Below are 24,781 nucleotides of genomic sequence, written 5' to 3' on the forward strand. Positions count from 1 at the left end.
ACAGCTGGATTCTATTTACCAATCAGGTCTGTCCTGAAGGCTATTGGTTGCACTGGGTTTTATTTAGAGTTATCAGAGTAAAGTAGTCTGAATATAGATGCATGCCACACTTAAATACATTGAAGTTTAGGCTTGAAACATGATCAAATGTGAAACAGCTTAAGCCTTAAGGGACGTGGATACTTTCACAAGGTACAATCACGTTCTGATGCATTTTTGTAAAATATCCGAAAAAAAAAAAAAAAAAACGTGCCGAAGAGCAAATACCAAGATTTAGTATTTCTATATTAACATCCTTAATTATCTCAAAATAACGGATGGTGGTTTTGATAATGAAGCTTCACCCTCGCCCCTCCCATGAGCAGCGTTGCCTCGGCGACTGCAGGTTTACGTGATGACGTCGTATGTATATGAGCGCAGGCGGCGGGATCTCTGTCCCTTTTACCGCCATCAGAGCGGAATCTCTTTCTTCCCCGAGACTAACTGCGCAGCGCTGCTTGTCCAGTCCATCCTCCTGCCGCAGAGCGAAGGTAAGAGGCGACGCTCGGAAAGGGCTTGGGTGCCGAAGATGCAAAGTTTTGTGTCGCTTCTAGATTTCAGTTTTTGGTTAGCTGCGAAAACGATGCGAGGAAGACTGCTTGCTTTGCTAATGCTACTCAAACGAGACAGCGGCAGCAGCCATTGAGACAGGGTCCTCCATGATGTGTGATAACATTACACCCCTTTAGAAGAATAAGATAGCGGTTCTCTGTCTATTATTTTCCCGAAATGTTAACAATGGTTCCTCTAACATGACAGCACGTTGGACAATTGCTGTAAGCGTCGACGGATTTAGCATTTGTTGACACGTGTTTCGGTTCTTGCATTTTTGGACCTTAAGTGTTTTGGGACGATGATCCTCCGGGTGGGGAACAGCGGATAGGACTCTGGATTTTCGGGATAACCGAAATCGCACGGCGGCCGCTTGGGTCGTACCGGTGCGTTACATAACGAAAAGCGTGTTAAAACGTGGTACCCGAGATATGGCACCGCTTCGTAACTGGACTACATTATGTAGTTTAGGGCAGTCTGTCTGTGACGGAAATGTTCCTCCCACTTGCTCAGGTTTAGTAGTGCGCATCAAGCTAGCAGCATAGAAGCTAGCTAACTAGCCAGAATTAGTGGAGCGGCGGAAGCGGGGAGGCCTGCTGAGGTTATGCGGGGTAACACACCGGGGTCCTGCTCCTTAAAGGGATTGACTGACATACATTTCTGGTTCGACTCCATAGCATAGTATATTTTGCTTGAAGTGTTTATAGAAGCATAGCGTCGCCTGGCGCCCATTCCGGCTTTCAGTCTGATGGTCGTGGCAGACCTCAACATGCAACACGTGGTCGTGGACGGGATTAGGAGGAGGAAGGCTTTCCCCGCAGGAAAAAATGGACCCTTTAATCTGTTGCCCCTCTGTCCTGTTGGGGATATATGTAGAAAAATGTATCGAGGGCACTAAAAAGATTACTGAGAAGTATGTCCAAAGCCATGCGGCGTATGTGTATGTAATATTGGTCCGAGCTCCTTTTCCGTGTATCAATGAAGCGGAATATTGAGGCTGAAAGGGGCGAAAAAATACCAACTGATGACGCTACTCCCAAATCATTAGTGCTGTAAACGTTACACTGGACCTCAAATAACTTCTGGTCTCCAATCGTACTCCAGGCTCTGGGATCTGGTTTTCCTAAGGAAATGCCAAATTTAATTGCATATGAAATGTGGACCACTACAATCTAGTCCATTTTCTCTCCAGACAAGGAATGGTTTAACACAAGGATTGACATTTATTTGAGCATGCGTTTAATTAGTCTGTGTGGTGGCACACATGCAGCTCCTTAGTAGGCTTTACGTCACAATCCTCTCATTGCTGGCTGTGAAACATGTTCTTCCTTCCCCTGAACATTCCTTTCTTCCAGGGGCATTTTTAGGGTCTCAAAACATTGGGGGCTTTAGCCCAAATCCAAAATATTTAGATTTCAATAACACAATTTATAGGTAATTAAAATAATATAGGACATATTGTACCACATCTCTGTCTCGGCTGGTTTTAGACTGAATGTAAATTATTGTGAATCAAACAAAAAAGGTGTGCAATAATTTTACTTTTTATTTTTTTTAGAAGCTGAATGAAGGACAAGGAGAAACAGAGTTTAGGCCTGATGAAAAACCATTTTGCTGAAGCAAATAATTATGCATGTTGAGGTGTTTAGAAAAGAACTTAAATCTGAATTTTTGCAGACAAAGGTTTTTCTTAAATTCAGAGATGTTTACTTTGGGCCAGATAAATGTGCTTCTTTTATCTACATAAATTACCATTTTAAACGTTACATTCTCATCAAAGTGTTCCTGAGGCTCCATTGTCTTATATTTCAAAAAAGGAAAGTGGGATAAAGTTGATTTTCCTAAATCTTAGTCAAATGGTAAAATCCCAAAACACCTTTATTATGCCAAGAGCTTTCGAAACATTTTATTAAAATTGTTCCTTATTTTATGAAACTGTTCTCTTTTATCACCATCTTTTCAGCCCTTCAATCCACTTCTGAAGAAATATGTCCTGCCAAAAATAATAAAAAAAAACATTTGTCAACAGTCTTTTGTTCCGCAGTGAGGATGTGAGACATTAGTGCAGTTCTTACTATTAAACACTTTGAGAGGAAAGAGTGTTAAGTTGTGGTGTTTAAAATATAGCATAGAGCCTCATCCTGGACCTCACAGTACTTATATTAGTTATTAATAACAATATACATATGGTATGTATGTCTCACCTTCAGTAAAACTGTATCCTTGTTTAATTAGTTTAGTTTATACAGGTCCTTCTCAAAAAATTAGCATATTGTGATAAAGTTAATTATTTTCTATAATGTAATGATGAAAATTTAATATTCATATATTTTAGATTCATTGCACACTAACTGAAATATTTCAGGTCCTTTATTGTCTTAATACGGATGATTTTGGCATACAGCTCATGAAAACCCAAAATTCCTATCTCACAAAATTAGCATATTTCATCCGACCAATAAAAGAAAAGTTTTTTTAATACAAAAAACGTCAACCTTCAAATAATCATGTACAGTTATGCACTCAATACTTGGTCGGGAATCCTTTTGCAGAAATGACTGCTTCAATGCGGCGTGGCATGGAGGCAATCAGCCTGTGGCACTGCTGAGGTCTTATGGAGGCCCAGGATGCTTCGATAGCAGCCTTTAGCTCATCCAGAGTGTTGGGTCTTGAGTCTCTCAACGTTCTCTTCACAATATCCCACAGATTCTCTATGGGGTTCAGGTCAGGAGAGTTGGCAGGCCAATTGAGCACAGTGATACCATGGTCAGTAAACCATTTACCAGTGGTTTTGGCACTGTGAGCAGGTGCCAGGTCGTGCTGAAAAATGAAATCTCCATCTCCATAAAGCTTTTCAGCAGATGGAAGCATGAAGTGCTCCAAAATCTCCTGATAGCTAGCTGCATTGACCCTGCTGTTGATAAAACACAGTGGACCAACACCAGCAGCTGACACGGCACCCCAGACCATCACTGACTGTGGGTACTTGACACTGGACTTCTGACATTTTGGCATTTCCTCCTCCCCAGTCTTCCTCCAGACTCTGGCACCTTGATTTCCGAATGACATGCAGAATTTGCTTTCATCCGAAAAAAGTACTTTGGACCACTGAGCAACAGTCCAGTGCTGCTTCTCTGTAGCCCAGGTCAGGCGCTTCTGCCGCCGATTCTGGTTCAAAAGTGGCTTGACCTGGGGAATGCGGCACCTGTAGCCCATTTCCTGCACATGCCTGTGCACGATGGCTTTGGATGTTTCTACTCCAGACTCAGTCCACTGCTTCCGCAGGTCCCCCAAGGTCTGGAATCGGCCCTTCTCCACAATCTTTCTCAGGGTCCGGTCACCTCTTCTCGTTGTGCAGTGTTTTCTGCCACACTTTTTCCTTCCCACAGACTTCCCACTGAGGTGCCTTGATACAGCACTCTGGGAACAGCCTATTCGTTCAGAAATTTCTTTCTGTCTTACCCTCTTGCTTGAGGGTGTCAATAGTGGCCTTCTGGACAGCAGTCAGGTCGGCAGTCTTACCCATGATTGGGGTTTTGAGTGATGAACCAAGCTTGTTGATACAGATGATTAGGTTCATAGCTCGTTTAGAGACCCTTTTAATGATATGCTAATTTTGTGAGATAGGAATTTTGGGTTTTCATGAGCTGTATGCCAAAATCATCCGTATTAAGACAATAAAAGACCTGAAATATTTCAGTTAGTGTGCAATGCATCTAAAATATATTAATGTTAAATTTTCATCATGACATTATGGAAAATAATGAACTTTATCACAATATGCTAATTTTTTTAGAAGGACTTGTATAATATTTCATGTGTAATTCAGAAAAATAAAATAGTTAACTAATTAATGGTCCACCTGTGATTAATTGCTATGATTTATTTCTTAATTATCTTGCATCTTTAAAGCCAGAACTGTATGTTTAGAATCAGCACAGAAGATATGAAAGAGAAGAATGAGGCTTACTTTTGCTCTTTCTACTATGTCTTTCTGCAATCAGGAGATATTTTCCTGGTTTATTGAGGAACACGTTTTGTGTCTACATGTAGAACTAGACTATAAGAACGGCTGCAGCACTGAGATGTAATGTGTTGATCTAAAGGACCTTGTAATGTGTTCAGCTACGTTAGGATTAAATGGTTGTATTTTGACTGCAGTAAAGGACCAGATGTTTTCACGTTATGATGCAAATCCAACTAGAAGCTCACAGAGAAGGTTGCTACTGTTTTCTATCAGAGACAGATTATTTAACTTCACCTGTAGCTCAGGTGAAAGTCCCTCATCATGACCCTGAAGATGCGCATTAGAGTGAACCTCCACCTCATGTCTTGGTGGGTGAATCAGTGATTAGCTGTAACTTACAATTATAGCCCATTCCGAGTCAGCATTCAGGTTTTACGACTATCTTCGTTTGGGTTATACCGCTCTGCATCCACCTGTTCCTGAACCCACACCCACCAGGCTCCTACTCTCTGGTTGGCTCTGCGGTTGCTCTGAAATGAGCCCTGTTCGAGGCGCTCAGTGTAACTTTTCAGGTAATGAAGGAGGCAGGTCAACCTGGAGTAAAGTGCTGTTCTGGACTTCTCCAGATGGCTGTGCCGCGAGTGCGCAAATAAGTATTTTTTGTCTTCTCCTTTTAACTTATTGTCAGGTTAGGTGGAGCGGGACATGATTATATGGAACACAACTGAAAAAGTCTGATTGTTTTTAAATAAAAATGTGAAGTAAGTCCAATACAATTTTGTGGCTGCATCTTTTTAATACTTCTAAATTTCTTCTATCAAGAAGTCCGGGGCTATTCAGAAAACATCCGGGGCGGAACTACGTGCCTGCTTCCTTCCTTCCTTTTTTTTTTTATAATAAAAATTGCAGGACTAGTGCCTTTATTTTCCTAATTCCCCCCCCATAGTAAGCTGACAGGTAAGGGGTGGAGGAGGGCATGCTGCAAAGGTCGCCGGTAGTCGAACCTGCGAAGCCACATTCAACCCCCTGCGCCACCGACTTCCCATTTGACAAGCTTGGGTTCAGAGCTCCCTTTGCTTACTCTTCTCTGAATGTCTCTTTAAAAAGTCTTCAGTGACCACATCTTGCTTCTGCTGAAGCTCTTCGATAGTGAAGCACTCATGACTTGATAGACTCATAAAATGTTTAATATGCAGTTTTTTGTTTATTGTATGCAGGCAGAACTTACAAAAAGATCTGTTTCCTGCTTCATAAACACAAAACATGGTGGTAATGTTTAATAATAGGAATGGCGTTACAGCAGCTTTCACAGCCGTTATCAGCTCTTCCATGTGGGTGGTTGACAATGTCATTAAACGGTGAGTAGCAGCAACCAATAGGCTTTGACTTTCACTGTGAACAACAGTACAAAGGGTGAAATTGCCGATTGTCTAGTTTGTGAACTAGATTTATTAATCCTGAGTGATCCTCTGTCAATACAGTGAATTTTTTTTTTTGTCCCATTTCAAGATTGCACTTGTGTCTTCCCTATAATAGAGGTCAAATGGACCCTACCATGTGCTGGTGTTTACAGTCCTACCAGTCACTTTAGCAAAGTCAGACTATTTTTTATTTTTTTGAGTTTGAATTTTTTATTAAAGCACGTGTTTCTTTGTTTAGACCATCTGTAGCTATGTTAATACCACCCAGTTAGGAGTTTGATTTGCCCCCTGGTTTAAAATTGGGGTTGCGTATCGTTTGAATTTGAAAAATTCCGGTTCCTATCGATTCTTTTAAGAGGCAGGGTCAAAAAATATAAATGAGCTAGTTTACCAGAGTTCTTTCTGGATAAATGGTCTGAACTTCTGTATGAAGGACGGCGCAGCACATCGAAACAGGGCTCTCCGGTTCTTGTATACCATGAATCCGGAGGTGTTTTGCCATATTCGTCGTGCACCCTCCTTTGCATGATACAAGACAATTGTAAGTGTTGCACTGAGCCAACTGGTCATTTGTTTTAGTAAAGTATAGCTACATTTTTGATCGCTGCTGCACACTATCCATTATTGCGCTCAGACTTCCTGCGGATACTTCTTCGTTTGGTATTAGGTGGCCTCTTTTTCTGGCTGGTGGGGTAGGTATTGAAAGGAGGAATCGAAAAATAAATCGAACGATTCCGGGAGAATCGAAAGTCAAGTCCCGGTTCCAGTCGATTCTCAGTTCTCAAAGCCCAGCCCTAATTTAAAATATTGGGTGAATGTCATTACCAGCTATGAGCATGGGAACACTAATCCATTCTTTCTAGATGGTCAAACACCATCCACCATTTCTTCAAAATCCAGGGTTCCTTGTTAGAACGAAAAGGGGACAGTTCAAGTAGAACAAGATTCTCCTTGTTGTGTTTTCCCCCACGACAAAAACCAGAGTATATAACTATGAGATGCTGGATCAAAACTAAGTTTCCCCAACTGCTATGGAAGAAGGCGAAACTCTAGGTGCCTCCGCTCTTTGTGGTCCACCGATTGTAAACCAGTGTTTGCTGTCCTGAGAGCAAGAAATCTACACTACAAGTTTGCTGAAATGAATTGTTGGGTTCTGTATTCATCCACATTGACACTCAGAAATCTTCAGTCTTGTTTCTTTGAACTATTAAAAGGTTTTATTCTTTGATCTGTCATTGCATGCAGGCTCTTTATGTGAAGCAGTGTGTTGTCTACCATCTAGAATTGGATTTTTTTGCGTTCCTTTGTAAGCACCAGTGCTTCACACAGCTGTACATTGCAGGCGTGGGCGTACTTGACCTGATTGTCATGCAGATAATCTTTAAGAATATATATTTTGCAGCGTTCTTCAAGTTTAAAAACATCCTTAAGCTTTATGTGTCTGTTTGACCTGCTGATCACAGATCCGAGCCGATTAAGGGGAAATTAGCCGGTTTCTATATTAGTAGATAAGATGTCCAGATCACTCATTTAAAGCACCAACATGCCGTTCAGTGTCAGCATTTTTTTGTCATAGACTGTAGCAGTAAGCATACAAGGAGTCTGAAAAAAGTAAAATCCTCAGAGTGATGACAGGCTAACAGCTCTTCAGATTCCCTGTTATGGTGTTTACCAATTTAACTCGGACCTAAAATGTTTATCCATGGAATATTGCGCCATGCTGTCAGAAATTTAGTCTGAAGTTTCACAATTTAGCAAGTTTGCTGTCCTTTTCTCAGCCGATCATCACCCACGCCACTACACCAAATGTTGTGTAGCGTACAAATCCACCCAGTCAGCTGGTTGTGAGACTCCAAAGCATAACTTAGGCTGGGAAAATTGTGACAAGTTTGATGGGGAATAACTGTTTTTCTGTTATAACACTCTGATTTCTTCACTTTTTTCCAAATTCACTGATAAATCTGGCTACTACAGGTAAGGAACCATTACTGGCAGCAAAGCATCATCAGCTTCTTTATATTTTGCATCTACTCATCTTAAAGTCATAGAGAAGTCCTTCAGAGAAATAGCATGTATGAATTGTTTTGCTTTGAGTATTAGAATATAAATCCTTTGTTTTATTTGTTTTCTTTTACTCTCCAGCATCACCTAACACTCAGCTAAGATGGCAGACATTGACAAGTAAGTAACAGTAGTTGACTTTGGGTTTGTTGGGGTCTGACTAACCTGGTCTGCATAACCTCACTTCTAGAGGGCAACCTAGGCAGCTGAAAAGAGTGCTTGCTAAACTGGTCTGCTTGCTGCCATCAGGGATTTTTCCTCTGCTTGCTAAAGAGCGCTTTGCCACAATTGAGTGATAGAGACTACAGCCTTAGAGCTGAGCGAGGCTCTGGGAATGTCACAGCCGTCACTGGAGGGAAGGGTTTGGTCTCCCTGAACACCATCCACTGTCGGCCATTGATTATTCCCCCCCCCCCACCCCCCCTTTGAATATCAGTATCATGGCTAACATCCTCCACTTGATTGATTACTGTATATCCTTTGTCCTAAAGCAAAGACTGGGTTAATTTAAGCTCATTTCTGCGTTTGATGTTGTTCTAAACACATGACCCAGTTTACCTGCTGAAACGTGTTGTTTAGTGACGCTTCTGTGCACCGGAACAGTGTGAAGTGTCTTGTTTTGGTTGACCTTCCCCTGTTTGCCTCCCCGAGCAGCAAAGACCAGGCTGAGATGGACCCTGCAGACATGGAAGACGTGGAGGACGTAGAAGAGGAGGAGACCGGAGAAGATGAAAACAGCAAAGGTCAGCTGGCAGTGTTAATGTGGTGAAATATCCTAAAACGCAATGCTGTGTGAAGAATGATTAAATCACTGGTGTGTAAAAATCCCAGCCTAGCAGCCGTGTTTATCTGTCTTTTATTTCCACCTAGCATGATGCTCTGAGCCGAGAGGCACTAATCCTCTTTATTTTGAATGCTGCTGATGTTCATACACCCTTTGATGCTCCAGAAAGAAATCAGACGGCTCCAAACACACTGGCCTGACTCACAGCTCGTGGATATAAATGGCTCTTCTGCCTCATCTTTTTAGAGTCTATGATCCAAAGAGAGTTTAGAGAAGACTCGTTCGGGCTGCTTGCAGCTGATCTCATGATCTGTGAGCTTAGGTGGTTACAAATGCCTGAGTAACAGTTTCAGGTTGGTAGAGCTGGCATGAAGCACTAGTGTGGAGATACTAGGCCTGCAGGCATGGTGCACCCCAGGAGCTGGAGATATTAAAGTGAACCCAGAAGACGGGTTGGGTCAGTGACAGAGTTTAAAGCAGATATAGGTTGGCAAACATAACCCCAACGCTGTGAACATCTCACTGTTCAAGTCAAATCTGACCTTTCTGGAAAAGTCACAGGAACAAAGCAGCTGTGGAAGGAACGCCATGAGTCATATAGGAGATGCAGGAAATTCATGGAAGAAGGTGACACCTTGGTGGGAACATCATCCTGCAAGGGGGTGGGAAAGGTGGCAGGAGGATTTGTTAGAACTGCCCAGTCATTGTTTCCCAGTGAGGTGACTGCAACACATTTAATGCCCATCACACATTTTGCCTGCACCTTTTTAGCAGTGTTGACGAGCAGCTATGATTTATTAAAACTATGGCGGTCAATATTGTGTTGAAACACTGTTTTATCACCTTCGAAGTGGAAGCTGTCCTCTTTTGCTGCAGCTTCTCATTGATTTCTTCTTCACAGAAGCATTTTATTTGAAAACTAACAGCTTAAAAAATGTCTGATTCCTTATCGCTAATCTTCACGCCTGCTGGCAGAGTTGACAGATCTTTGATAGGTGCTAGTAGCCTATGGAACACAGCAGCTGAGCCATTTTTCATTGGTCTGGTTGCACAATAGAGGAGGGCACTTTGTTGCTGAATGGGACCTGTAATGAATTTAGAGTGTTTGTGGCGGCCATCCGTTACCTGACTGGTATTGGCATTGAAACTGTGTCAACATGGCATCCACATTTTCAACACATCTCTGCTGATTGAGATCAGAGTCAGTTTGCATCATGTTACTGGACCTGTTAACTCCTTGCTATGAAATGAAACTTGTTTCAGGCTGACATCACAACCTTTCAGACCGGAAGTCTTTATGCTGTATTCCTTCCTCCTTAAACCTGGTAAAACCAGCTTAACCCACCAGTCTACTCTGACCTTTTGCCCTCGTTTGTCCACAGCTCGTCAGCTCACTGTGCAGATGATGCAGAACCCACAGATCCTGGCTGCACTGCAGGAGAGGTTGGATGGTCTGAATGGCTCTCCATCAGGATACATGGAAAGGTGAGAGATGCTGATTCTTGGGTTGAGTATTTAACTGCATCTCCACCTGACCACATGGGAATGTATGTTTTTAGAGCACCTTCAGCTGTTTTCATTCACTGCATCTCAAACCTCCAGGCCACAAGCAACTAACTGGAATGGATGCAGTGGGTCCAAAGTTTGATTTTATTTTTAGGGAAATGTTTTATCTTTCTTCTTAAACATGGCATTTGTGTGAAATAATTGAAGAATAAATGCAGACTAAACACGTGCAAAAAAGCATTGCCTCTTTACTGGCATTCCTGGTAGAGATGTGTTTTAAAATAAACACTGAAAGTGCAAAAGCAGCTGCAAAACATAAAGCTTCATTGTTTGCACAGGAAACCTTCATGCTTCTCTGCAGGTTGCTTCTTGGTCTGTAATGTGCTGTGGAAGCCATTGCTATGACACACTTCATTAATTATTAGAGGATAATTGAGTGAGTGGTTACTTATCAAGTCTTTGACACATTAAGGCATTTTTCAGAGCTCAATGAGCACAGTGAAGGAATAGGAGGAAATCAAAGATAAGCATCAGACAATTTTCTCTTCATTTGCACTGACGTGATCAGCAAGTCAGATTCTAAACCCGTTTTATTTGCTAGTTAAGTGCATCAAAACTAAGAATTCCCACCATTTTTAGTATATGAAGGCATCAACCAACAGCATGTAATTTGCACCTTTTTAAAACAAAATAATAAAATAAAGTTTGGGACCTAATGCTTTGCGTAAATGGAAATCATTTTGGAAAAGAAAATGGATCCCATCAGAATCAGCACGTCGGGCCCCAATGAAAGCCTGTAACTAGGCCTGCATGATATCAGGAAAACTCTATATCAATAATGATTAATCAATATTTCCCTGACTCCTTTCCCTCATCATAATGTCTGCCATGATTTGATGCTTCATAATTCCTTCCGGTGTGGGCTTCAAGGGCAGTCCAGAATTTAAATACATGTCACTTTAAATATCATTGACTCTCAAGCTTGAATCATTATTAACCTTTTATAAGAGCACGCTGTTGCTCGTTGTTTGTGCACTCTTCAACCCACATGCTTCCTGTTTTTTTTTTTTTTTTATCTATGGCCTTTTTTTTTTTTTTTTTTGTAAACCCAAGAAATTGTCACCAGCTGCTAAATGTAGCTCAGCACCTGGTGTCCTCATCTCTATTAGAGTGCCTTTCTCAACACTCCTTCTCTCCAGGTTGGCCCCATCTAGACCAGAGGTGTTTAAGCCCCAATTAGATCCCTGAAGGGACGGTGACTCTGCCTTCTTTGTCCGCTTCTCGATCCCCAGTGAAACGGCTTTTAAGTTTACTCATGTTTAAGGTAGGAGCAACCCTGCCTCAGCATAACGTAAGCCCGCTGTGGGAAAGAATCTCTCTGGACCGTAGTGATGTGCCACCCACTGCTCTTCTCCTTTGCAGAACCTCCTAAGCAGCTCTTTGATCAATGTGTCAAGTATTTGGCAGTCGCCAGCAAACTCACCAGTTACATCCCAGCATTGGGGGCTGAACACTCGCTCCCTTGCCAAAGAATCTCCTCAGCTGGGCGGGCTGAACATCAGGAGCAGGCAGCTGATTCCTCAACAGTAGCTAGATTTTTCTTGAGGTTTATATGGCGGTCAAACAACACACCATAATGAAGATGCTAAATATAATCATTCGCCTGATAATGCTGTCATTGCTGTATTGGGACTGAGTGTGGAAGGGAAGCAGCTAAATGGCTTAAAGATGGGAATGTGACGCTGGAGGGCTTAACCTGGAACCTACTGGACCTATAAGTTTTAGTGCCTTACAAAGTGTTTACCGGCCTAGAACTTCTTCAGATGTTTTCATATTATAGCCACAAATGGTGTGGGTTTTATGTAGCGTGTGATGATGGCAAAGTGTTTTCTAGAGTGACAGAGGAGGGCTGTGCATAATCTAACAGCTCACACAGTATTATAGCATAGATGCAACACATTAGCACATTGTTCAATGAGGAACTATTGGTACAGCAGCCTGGTCATCCTGGATGACTTTTTACTAAAAGGCTCGTTCATTTAACCCCGTTCTTGCCACCGCTCCTAGTTTCAGAGGTGTTTTCCTTTTACAGACGAGTTGTTAGCCTGTTAATTCAGAATCCAAGACTCCAGCCAAGGATGTGTGCACATACAAGGAAATCAGTTTCACACACTTGCTTCACAGAGAAAGTGGGCATAAGTATTTAAACCTTACAGAAAATAAAATGGATAAAAGGAACCATATGTTCTCCACCTGAATCTCAACTCCGGGTTGAGATTCAGGTGGTTCTGACTGGTGTGGGTGAATGGGTCACAAGTCAACAACTAACTCTCTTTGGCCTCTTCACATTCAAGTGTTTCCTTACTCTCCATCAGTTGACCTGCTAAACCAGGGGTGCTCACACTTTTTCAGCATGCGAGCTACTTATAAAACAACCGAGTCAAAAAGATCAACCTACCCACTACAAAAATGCAAAACATATAACTATTTTCAAATTTATTAAGGATTCTTTGTATGTACAATGTATGTTGATGTACCTTGCATTACTGAATAAGCCAATATTGCACAACACACATAATGATTATTAAAATTTTTTGTAATTACCTGAATTACTTGAGTCAGCTGCTTCAACAAATACTTCTTTTACTTGGAAGGACTTATTGTTTTTAACGATGGCGTGACACACCCGGAACGATGCTTCGGTGGCGGCTTTCGCTTTTGAAGTTTGTTGAGTGAAAAATGACTGCTGTCCGGACAACTGGGATTTTAATTCCTCCACCTTTCTCTTTCACAGCTGGCTTTTCGGCGGAAAGTCTATGTCGTATTTTCCATGAACAGTCTGAAAATGCCGCTCCACATTTCAAGTCATCTGAATGGTTGCCCTGTATGTCAATCAAGTGACGGGATGTTTGATAGGCTGACAAATATTTTTTTTAACGTCACGCTGTGATCGACGTAATAAGCACCCCTGTGCTAAACAATCTGAGCTCTCAATACAATCTGAGTCACAATATTGTCCCTGTGTGGCCCTGCTTGGTGTTGGTGAATCGCCTCAGATGCAGACCATTCCAAGCCACTTCATAGGTTCATGTGACTCACTAGAGTCCAGGGGTGTTGAAGAGTTGTTTGTCCTCTCTGTGCGGCTACATTCACATTAGAGCTCATGATTAGAAACAAACATGGATGTGTTCGATTGTTTTGGGAAGGTCCTCTGTTGGGAATTTAGTTTTTTTATTTATTTTTTCCCAGAACTGTCCTTTCAAGCCCTGTCTGCTCCTTTTCCCACAGTTTACCAAAGGTTGTGAAGAGACGTGTGAATGCTTTGAAGAACCTGCAGGTTAAATGCGCCCACATTGAGGCCAAGTTCTATGAAGAAGTTCATGAACTTGAGAGAAAGTACGCAGCTCTCTACCAGCCCCTTTTTGACAAAGTAAGTCCTCTTTTTTTTTTTTTTTTTCTTCAGAGTTAAGATGGTTGCATTTCTGAAGCCAGTAGCTTTGTGTACAGCACTGTTTAGTATGTGATTGCTAGTGGACTCTAGAAGGCAGTGTATGCAACAGTGTTTCCATACAGTAAAAACTACACGTTCTCCTGACAAGTGAAATGTCTTGCTTCATTCACAAACTTAAAACCTCAAACTATTAAATTAGTGTGGCAGAATGGAGCTTTTAGATTGCATTTGTTTGCATTCAGTGAATGTTTTGGACAAGTCTGTTTGCTCTGTGGAAGCCAAATCAACCAGATATTATTTGAGGTGGGAGCTGCAGCCCAGTGACAAACTGTACAAGCACAAATGTTTGTGAAATTCTTCCTAAATTTGGCCCAACCAACATCTTCTGTCAAACTTTCAATAATGGTTCTTATTCATCTATGCTTGTGGAAAACACCGACATCTCTTGTTAAGGCCTCGGCTGTTGTCCAGAGAAGAGCTGCACTGATCCGACCATTACTGGCAGATACCGATTTCGGGGTTTCCTTGTAGCTTGACCTGCCATTTCCACTTTTTTAAATCCTGTAAGCATATAAACTTATGTATGCAACTTTTACATTTTAACTGTTGACTTGAACCAACATTAGAGAAGGTATACTTTCATTATACCACAAGCTGGGTGAGCTTCTAATATATTTTAGTTTTAATGCTTATAATGAATGGGGATTATTGATCTGATCAGTTGACAGATTTTAATCATTAGCTGATTGTTACATCAGATCAGAAGGGTCTAGTACCGTTTTTCGACCAACGCGGTTCGGAGCCTGTTACGGTTACAGAACGTAATTTCGAAGCGGTGACTCTTGTTTCCACTTAGGAAAAGAGGTTCAAGAGCGCAAACTCTGGTTCAACTCGCGCACCACAGAATACTTGCTTCTTCTGCGTGAACCATAACGTCACCTGTTGGCGGTTGAAGCTGCAGACAATAGAAGCAGCAAGTACGGAGGTGAAGACGGAGAACATACCATATAAACATTATTAGTTTGTAAAAACACACATGCAATGTATAACTACTCATTTGTGTTACACTTGGGGATGCTGAACGTATGCAAAACAAAACATTGTAGACAGTTATTCTTGCGCAGAGTCGCCGTTTCCTCTTCCGTATTATTAACTGTAGTTTATTGGTGCTGTGATTTTTCCTTGTTAGGAACACTGCATGCAGCCCAGCAGGGTCCGCTGTTAATGACTGGTGAAAATGGGCGTTGGTGCTCAACAAAGCACCAAAGTTTGATGGCAGCTGAACCGGTTCAAGAACGAGGGTTCTTTCAGTGGAAAAACACTCTAGTAGCCATTGGTCAGACTGAAGGACTAAAAACATCTGTTAGACTCCTTATGGATCTGTAAACGCATCTCCCTTTCCTTGACAGACCTGGGTTTACTCTGTGCTAGGCTGATGTTGGCATGTTTACTGAACTGAAATGTTAGAAGCCAGAGCTCTTCTCCTACTTAAACCAGAGGTTTTACCTCTATTGTTCTACAGCTTGTTCCAGCTGTGCTACCTGAGTGCTGCAGGCAAATACTCGCATGACTGGAGGGGCTTTTCCTCCAAAGTGGTTCCAGTGTGTAAGCAGTGCTGGTGTTAGAGCCAGTTCTTAACTGGGTCGGAGAAAGAACTGGTTTGCTGTTCCACAACCAGAGAGCCAGGTTGGAGCCACCTCATAATGAATAGCTCATCCAGCTTTGGTTGATCCTGTGTTTTAATTCTGTTGAAGGATCATAGTGGATGAACCCGGTTTAAAGACACAGACCACATGTATCCAAGTGTCCCTGTGAAACGATGCCCCAACAACACCGCCCTAATATATTAATTTGGTTTTAAACTGGCAGTGTTTTAACACTTTCCAGTCATAACCAGCTGATCTTTCATCCACTGGTTAAACACAACTTCTACAGAAATGTATTGACACCACCTGGAGATATTAAGACCGACTACATTGAAGAACTGAGTTGGAAACAGTCTTTATGGATTCAGTGAAAAATAACCAGCTGTGAACACACCTATATGCTGCTTTGACCTACTTCAAACTGATGGGTGATTTCAATATAAGCTGCAGTCAGTTTTTATTCTGATGCTAGTCCAACACTTTATTGTTGAGGTGCAGTGTTATTATTTTAAACATGGCGCCCACAAGACTTGGCTGCTGTTCCCCATGTGTCCACCTCTAACTCCTAAAGGAGTTTCTTTTTTCTTCTGCTCAGTTTGTTCCAGTGGAAATGCAAAGAGCTTCAGAAGCAGTATGGGAGACGATGCCCCAGGGAGTCACTGCACCCTCTCCCTCCTATGATGGCGGATCAGCTATTTAGATGCTGAAGCCTTTTTCCTCTTCCTGTTCATTAAATGCCTCAAATTCCTGCAATTTTCAGTTGATAGATTAATAAACAAACACTGGGCGAATGCTTTAATGCAAAAGTGGGTTATAGACACTTGTTTGTATCATTTCTCTATTATTTAAAGGTTCTTCCTTTGTCACAGAACCTGCAGTTCAGGTTCTGTTGTGTGATAAGCAGATAAGGAGTCAAAGAAAACTGGTATATATAATCGGGCATTAATGCCTGATCTGTGCATCTCTGTTCAAAGCTGCATCATAGCACCACTGATTGCCTGCTTGTTTTTTACTCGACAATCAGGCTGGAAGTTGCACATGTTGCTAACCGAGCAGGAAACGGGCGTCAACATGAAAACAAGCGAAAAACGTCCACGCTTCCAGCATCTGCTATTGTCGTTTATTGAATGCCTTTGCTGACATGTTTCCTCTGCTTTTTCACAGAGAAGTGAGATAGTGACAGCAGCTTATGAGCCCACAGATGAGGAATGTGAATGGAAGACTGATGAGGAGGAAGAGCTGACAGTAAGTAAGCAGGTACAGGTGATGTATACAACTGCATGCTTCCTGTCTGGGTTATTTTTCCCTCTGCTGGGATGAAGTCACAAATATCTGTGTGGGAAAAACTGCTGGTTTAAGCTTTGCGCCATTGTCTTTTATTCAGGATGAGATGAAGGAGAAGGCCAAGTTGGAGGAGGAGAAGAAGGACGAGGAGAAAGAAAACCCCAAAGGCATTCCTGAGTTCTGGTTAACCGTTTTCAAAAATGTGGACCTGCTCAGTGACATGCTGCAGGTATGTTTGCCCACACTGCTGTAGAAGAGGAGAAAATGGGTCACAAACAAAAGCTGATATACACAATGATAAATGTGCACGTGCTTCCACCTGCTGGCCAATGTTTGCATGGTACATTTAGGATCTAAAACGCCTTATTCTTTGCTTATCAGGAGCACGATGAGCCCGTACTAAAACATTTACAAGATATTAAAGTAAAATTCTCCGATCCAGGACAACCGATGGTGAGTCCGCATGACCTCTGTATTTAGGTGGCTGAAAGCAGGATGTGAACCGGCTTTTTAACTGCGTTTTATTTTTTTCTCCTGCACACAGAGCTTCACATTAGAGTTCCACTTTGAGCCCAATGAGTTCTTCACAAACACAGTGTTATCAAAAACCTACAAGATGAGGTCGGAACCTGACGAGAGCGACCCATTCTCCTTCGATGGACCAGAGATCATGAGCTGCACGGGGTGAGAGGCTCATACAGTCATGAACCTCGCTCGCCAGACTCCACGCAGCTGATTGGATCTGAGGCTTCAGATGCTTGTTGCTGACTTGGTCCTGCTGCCTTGTTTTCCTCCAACAGATGCACAATTGACTGGACAAAGGGAAAGAACGTCACGTTGAAAACTATCAAAAAGAAACAGAAGCACAAGGGCCGCGGCACAGTTAGGACTGTCACCAAAACCGTCCCCAACGACTCCTTCTTTAACTTCTTCACCCCACCAGAGGGTAAGAAACGGAGCAGCAGTTTGAAATAAGTTCAAGGTTCGGATCTGGTAACTTGATACGTTTTCCTTTTGTTCACAGTTCCAGAAAACGGAGAGCTGGTAAGTCTTTGTGCTTCTGCTACATCCTTCTCTCCGTGGTAATATTTCTACTCTGGATGTGTGACACTGCCTGCTTGTTTTCAGGATGAGGACTCTGAGGCCATCCTGGCTGCAGACTTTGAGATTGGCCACTTCATCCGTGAGCGTATCGTACCGCGGGCCGTCCTGTACTTCACTGGTGAGGCCATAGAGGATGATGATGATGATGTGAGTACTGTGCACACTTCCCTCAAGCTTGTTAACAGATTTTTGGTTTCCTTGTGGGTTTGTCAAGCACCAGGTCTCACTTTTCTTTCTCTCCAATTTCAGTATGATGAAGAGGGTGAAGAAGCGGATGACGAGGTAAAACTAGTTATTGTTAGAGATGCACCGATCAGCTCATTAAGTTTTCTATAGCATCAGTTGATTGACTTAATTCACCTGCAGAAATATACAACCCAATCACAATCTAATATGTAATCTATACAATCAACTGTTCACCGTTTTATGCCGCTTTGTGTGAAATTGGCTGATTCTAGTCTGCAGCAGATTTCTTGGTGCATCTCTAATCGTTGCCCAAACTTTCAAGAGGTGAAATAATGTGACCAAGTTTAAACAAACTTGCTCCTCTAAAGCTGCTTTGTATCCAATTAGGAAGGTGAGGAGGAGGCTGATGAAGAGAACGACCCTGACTATGATCCCAAGGTGAGCCAACGAGAACACAGTTATGACTTCCTGTAAAGATCTCTTGTGTCCTGAGAAAGACCTTGCTCAGCAGTTCTATACTCCACCAGCTCAGGACGCTCTTTGCAGCTCTCACTGTCAGCGAAGTGTAGCTGCAGATAATGTCCAGCCTTCCACAGCTGAGGAGCACACATAATCTCTTTGCAGTGCACTTCTCATCTTCCTCAGGGGTCCTGAGCTGCAGGAGGAGAACAGCTGTCCTTCAAAGACTTTTCAGATCTCAGCATACAGAATAGACTCTGTCCAATGCATCTAATTTACAGCTGCCTTTAGTCTGCTTTAGCTGTGGGTTTCCTCTTCAAAGACTGGAATGTAGAAGAAATCCAGAAGCTTTTTTATTCTTCCTCCTCTGCATTTCACGTAATTCTGAATGCTGCATGCTGTTACTAAAATAATACAAATAACAGAACCAGTATGCCTTTTAAAAGGACTGCAATCTCACAGGCACAGCTTGTCTTAGTTGGTGTATTTTAGGGGATTAGTGTTTAGTGTCCCTCAGGTGCATCTCTAGAAATTAGAACATCATTAGAGTTGATTTATTTCAGTAATTTGTTTTAAAGACAAACTTGAGGATAAGTTTGAGTAATTCTGTGTTTGAAAGATAGGCGCTTAAAGCTAATGAAACCCAAAGTCTTTTTTCTCGGATTATTTGAATATCACAGAAATGAATTGGAAAACCTGCTGAAATGTGCATGTGGTGTACCGCGTCTGTGTGACGTACTTGGTTGGGGCTCCTCACTGCAGCCTTGGGTGCTGCTGATGTGTCCAGGAAGCCCAGGTTGCTTTAATAGCGGCCTTTAGCTCATCCACATTGTTGGTTGTGGTGTTTCTCATCTCCCTGTTGATAATGGCCCTTAGATTCTCTGTGGGAGGGAAGGGTGGGTTTATGCTGTGTTCCATTAACATCAAACGTCTGGACTGGGAAGTCAACGTTTACAACTTCTCCAAGTTGTAGCGCTCCAGTTTCTTGCTTGATTTGTTCGTATTGCTTGCAACTGTAACAGCAGATTATAACAATGATGATGACACTGTTCTATGCTGTATTTCATGCAAATAAACCCCTTTGAAACATCTCATTTTATAAACACTGGAAAGCGGTACATGTACGACGAACTAAATGTTACATCAATGATAAAGAACTGCTATAAACAGTCAAAATAGGAAGGTTTTACTAGTATTGCTGTGAGTAGCAGCCATCTTGAATGCGGAATTTGGTTGAGGTTGGGTTGCTCCAACTTTCCAACTCAAAATTCCAACTTTCGGGGCCGTTCCAGTTGGTTTCCTACTTGGAGGTCAGAAATTCCAACTTCCAAGTATCAATGTAGCGCACCATTCGGCCACTCGAGCACAGTGAAACCATGGTCCTTGCTGTCCCAAGTCACCATCCTTGTGGTCCATTCAGCGCGGGGGGAATGGAAATCTGTAATTATCAGTGCTGCGTGTTTTTTACCATACTTTTTCCTTCCACTTGACTCTCCATTGTTTAGTAGTGATTATGTAAAAATGGTTTGTTTTCTGAGAAACTGAATTTTGGGTTTTATTATCTTCAAGTGAATAATTAAACACATCACTGAAATGAGTGACTCTTTGATGCTCTAACTGGAGATTCACCTGTATGTGAGGAGCAGGTTATGTTTGTAGGGATGCGTCATGATTGGACAGTAGCTCTGATCTGATTCATTCCCGGTTTGTTTAGATTTGAAGTCTGTAGCGCCCTGAAACACCTTATTTAAGCTTTCTTTGCTGAGCCCCAAGGTCTTTTGACATTCTGTATTCTGCTGGTTGTGTTTTAGTTTTGTTTCCTGTTCATTAATGTTCATCTTCAGTCACTTGCATCTTTTGTCAGCTACTCTTTAAATTTTTCCTCACTAGGTTTAAATGGTGACTATAGACAAATAACCCTATCCTGGTAGGTACAGCTTGCGATTTGTCAGCTTACTACCATCAAACCCCCACACCTCCACCCCAACCATTGCTTTGGTTTTAAGTTTGGCTTTCCTCTGTTTCCTTTCACCGTCTCTCTGCACCCTAACCCCCTCACCTTCCCCACACATGAGCTCCTCCGCCGCCGTCCTGCACTCTTACTAACCCACCAGTTTGTTGTTGGATTTCAGTTGTTTTTAGTTCAACCCATGAAATCGGTGTTTGCACTTATACCATTTCTGTGTATTGAGTCTTGTCCAGCCCTCTTGTTTTGCTTATTTTTGTTCCTGTGATGAAATTATCAGTTCCGCAGCCTAAAAGCTCTAGGCGAACACAAATGACGTTTGTTGGTGTCCATTAAAGTCGTGCAGCAAAAACAAACCTTGAGATAAATATTTTTATTGCAGTGGTATTTATTCTCACACTGAAAGTAGAGAGAAATCCAACTTTTAATTTGACGACACCTAAATGGAAGAAATTGTTAAAGGAATAGCCAGTGGGACAAATATTGCTACCTTGAAATGCAGCTGAAGCATTAACTACTTCTATGCTAATTAATCAGAGCTTTAAACTAGTGAACAGTGCCATCTACATCCAGCTGTCCTACCATCACAAACATAGACATGTGGATTTTACCTGATGGCTGAGCTTTTCAGCAGCAAACACTGTAGGTGGGTTGTGTGTGAATATGTGGAAAAGATCCTCCTGACCATTGTTGAGTACACTGAAGGATCTATGATGCTGTGGGTCTAAGGGAAAGTGTAACAAATCCTTTGAAATATAATTGTGAAATAAAATGTGCTGGACTCTACCAGTAAACTGGGTCATGATTTAAAAACGTGGTCAAACCAGCGCAGAAAATAAATGTCCTTCCTTCACCAGCTGATTCCCCCCAGATCCTAGATCTTATAGAAATCCTGCAGGGGTGACCTGAAGTAAGGTCAGAATCTAGAGAAATTGTTTAGAAGACTAGTCAAAGATGCTCCAACCTTAAGTGCTGTCCTATGAAAGGTTTGATTTTTGCCACCAGTCATTGTTCACCATGGAACCACAAAAACCAGCTATAAAGGTTGAAGTTGGGATGATGCTACTGCTATGGGAGTTTAATTTGAAACCTTTCTTACAAATCTTAATCAGGGGTGCCAATAAACGTGACCAGCACATTTACCAGTGTCTTACCACCCATTACCACGTCATTTGTTTTCTGAGGCCATATGTGAATCTGCTTTAATGCCAGACCTGATGGCTTAAAGACTGCAGATTCATTTCAGGTTCCCAGAGTTCAAAGGCTCACCCGAGAATCCATCTGCTGTGTTTTGTAAGAAAAACCTGAAGGTTTTCAGCTCATTTTAGACCAATATTGTAGCTTTTGCTGCACTATTAGCAGCCTGAACAGCTGCAGAGTGCCAATAATGCATGTAGACTATTACATAGACAGCCGTCCCAGAGTATGATGGGACATTAGTTCTGTTGGGAACTAAGTTCTGTATCCTGAGATGTGAAAAGAATTTGAAGTTTAGTTTTTCTTTAAAGCACCAAAACATATGATTGCTTGTGTGACAATAAGCTATAAACAGAAGTGAAGGTTTGTTTTTACCTCCAGTCTTAGTCGTCTGGAGTTGCAAGAATGTAGATGTCTAGAACATTAAAAAGTACAGTTTTTTTTTTTTTATTCATCTCAATCTATAAAAAATCTGCTCTTTGTCAGGTTCTAAATTTATTCCTAACGGTGTGTACATAAACACACTCAACAGTCATTAATGATATAATGGATGAGCTGTGTGCGGTAAATCCTATGAATTGGTGGCTATGAAATCATCAGTTATAAAAACAGGCGACACACAAACAGCGACGTACGAAATGTCTGGTGGCAGGCTGCTTTTTTACCCTGGAAAAGAGTCTGATACGAAAACTGCCAATGGACAGAATAACCGAAGAGCCCAAATAACTAGGGTCCAAACCTGGTGCTACTCCACTTCCGAGTTGAGCACAAATGCCTTTGTATACCAAAGTATTCTAGAGTCAGATGGATTCAAAGCTTGGCCCAAACTGGGAAATGATCTTAAACACAGACAATCTACAACCGCCTGACAAATGTTAATGCAGTGGTCTAGTCTAAGTCCAGACCTCAGCCCGATTGAAAGCAATTGTGTGAAACCTTATGAGGGTTCTGCAAACCTCAGTTAACTGAAGCAATGCCATGATTCATCTAGTGAGTCGTTGTCGCTGAAGTTGGCTTCACAAGCTATTGAATCATTAAATGGACTTCGTTTGAAACGGGTTGTTTTTGGTACATTTTAGAACCTTTTGAGGAGCAGATCATTTTTATTGTACAGACACACAAACCACTAGAATCAAATGAATTGAAACAAGGTTAACTTAGTGTCACCAACACCTGGACTGTCCAACTCATAATGTAGTACTTTTTTTTTCTTTTTTTTAACCAAATGTCCTGCTTGGTCTCAGAAGCACAGAAGCAGAGCCTCTTGTTCTTATTGGCCAAATAGACACTGCTCACCATGACATTCCGGGCAATATGATCTCTGACTTCTAGCTGCTTGTTATCTGTGGCTTATTTTGTGTAGGTTGTTTTTCTGTGACTGTCTGTGTGGAGAAGTTTGATCTTAACATCCCACCTTGTTGTGATTTGTTGCAGAAGGATGCAACCCCCCCAGCTGAGTGCAGGCAACAGTAAGTCCTTGTCTGGCTGCCATGAGGATCAACTGCACTGTACTGGCTTCTCAAATTAAAAAAGAATTTAAAAAAAAACAAATTAAAAAATAGTTACTTTTCGCCTTATAATGTTTTGTATTTTTCTTGGTAGGGAATTTGAAGACAAAGTTTCCAGATTTTTGTTACAAAACCAGTGGTAATATACTGCGAGCTGTTTGGCTCTATATACATATTTTACTAGACCTGTTTTCTCCTCTTCCTCCTCTGTACAATAGTTAGACTGCAGGAAAATAGCTCCCTCAAACAGCATGAACTTATTTCTTCACTGCTAAACTAGTTTGGGTTCTCGTGAAGTTTTTGGATGTGTTTGCTCTTAGACAACAGCTGTGGTTTAGACTGCAACATTGTGGCATCAATTCACACAACCCTCCCCCTCCTATTGTCCGTTCCTCCTACCAAAGGTCCAGGTTGGTTGGTTCTGGTTCTCCCAGGTGATTGATTTTTGTTATTATTGGCGCCTTGAGCATTTGAACTAGCACTGTAGCATTGCCAACCTCAGATGTAGAACCTGCTGCTGGGTGTTTGCTCCCGTATATCCGATTCTTTATGGGCGCTAGAGTTGGCGTCTCTGTCCGCCTACTGGAGCGGCTCATCCTCCATGCTTTCCACTCGATACATTCCAGTAAGCAGACTGGCGCTTTGGTGAACCTCTTAGTCTGCTACTGTTCACCTGGACAACTTGTGTTGACCTCCTTGCTCCCAGGGCTCGGCACAGCCCAGTTGAGGCCCTTGAACATTCCAGAGATTTCTGTTGAACAAGGACGTGGCTCGGTTCTGCAGGATGACCGGTTCCGTTGGGGGAGGGGCAACCAGTCCCAGTAACCTGCGCTTAAGGCTTTTCTTAGGCTCGCTGTGGCGTGGCTGTCGTCTTTTTTTTATTGCACTTTGTACTAGTGTGTATCGTGCCAGTGGTGTCCTGTCATCAGTTAGCTGAGTATTCCTTGTAAGCAGCACTTTGTCACTCTCTGTCTAAAGGGCCTGAGGGATGATGGTGTAATGGCACTCTGGAGAGTTGAACTTGTAACTCTGGTTTTTAAGTGCATTACATTTCCTACAGAAAGAGGCACACTTCAGAAGCTTTATCAAAACGTTGGGCGGATGTAGCACAGGGACAAGCATAAAGTGTCGGACTCACCTACCCCACTATATACTATCCCTACTTATCACTCTGACCTCTTGTGTCACCACCTTGTCCAGACTAAAGACCAGTGGTTGAAATCCTTTGTACATTTATTTAATTCACTGTGAAAGGGGGAAATTGTATGGCCATCTTTGGACCGTTGACCCTCCTCCATTCCCACTTCCACCCTTCTTCCTTATTTTTCTACCAAGAATGTTACAGAAAAGTACGTCAGAGCAATACTTAAAGCCAGGAAGCGACTGCCAAGAGGAATCCTAGCCTGCCACTCTCCTGGTTCCTTCACATGGTGTTGGTTGTGTTGGACCTTCACGTGTCCACTGTGGAGAGCTATGGTACCTCTCATGCTGCAGGGAGCATTCACATCATGTTCATTGGGAGAAAACTCGACTAGGCCTCTGAATGGTCACTTCTGAGCAGCTGTTGTCAAGGCAAAATGCTATGCTACAAAAATACTAATGTACTCCATACCTGTACGTGTATGTTCCTGAATAAATTGGTTAAACATG

The 24,781-nt window shown here is 42.1% G+C and overlaps 1 protein-coding gene across 3 annotated transcripts; it reads left to right on the forward strand.

Moving 5' to 3' along the window:
* Window positions 1-408: 408 nt before the first annotated feature.
* nap1l1 (nucleosome assembly protein 1-like 1) lies at window positions 409-24,781 on the forward strand. Of its 3 annotated transcripts, XM_047389482.1 has the most exons (16): window positions 409-530; window positions 8,122-8,160; window positions 8,695-8,783; window positions 10,207-10,309; window positions 13,619-13,760; window positions 16,592-16,684; window positions 16,812-16,940; window positions 17,093-17,164; window positions 17,256-17,395; window positions 17,512-17,657; window positions 17,736-17,755; window positions 17,840-17,962; window positions 18,065-18,097; window positions 18,389-18,439; window positions 20,351-20,387; window positions 23,058-24,781. In XM_047389482.1, the coding sequence occupies exons 2-15, from the start codon at window positions 8,144-8,146 to the stop codon at window positions 20,354-20,356; spliced, it is 1,164 nt and encodes a 387-aa protein (XP_047245438.1). In that variant the 5' UTR covers window positions 409-530; window positions 8,122-8,143; the 3' UTR covers window positions 20,357-20,387; window positions 23,058-24,781. The 3 variants fall into 3 exon arrangements, with proteins under 3 accessions (XP_047245438.1, XP_047245436.1, XP_047245437.1); XM_047389480.1 differs by lacking the exon at window positions 20,351-20,387; XM_047389481.1 differs by lacking the exon at window positions 20,351-20,387 and having other exon boundaries at window positions 16,592-16,672.

Source organism: Girardinichthys multiradiatus, chromosome 17 (genome assembly GCF_021462225.1).
Source record: "Girardinichthys multiradiatus isolate DD_20200921_A chromosome 17, DD_fGirMul_XY1, whole genome shotgun sequence".
In the NCBI taxonomy this organism is placed as follows: domain Eukaryota; kingdom Metazoa; phylum Chordata; class Actinopteri; order Cyprinodontiformes; family Goodeidae; genus Girardinichthys; species Girardinichthys multiradiatus.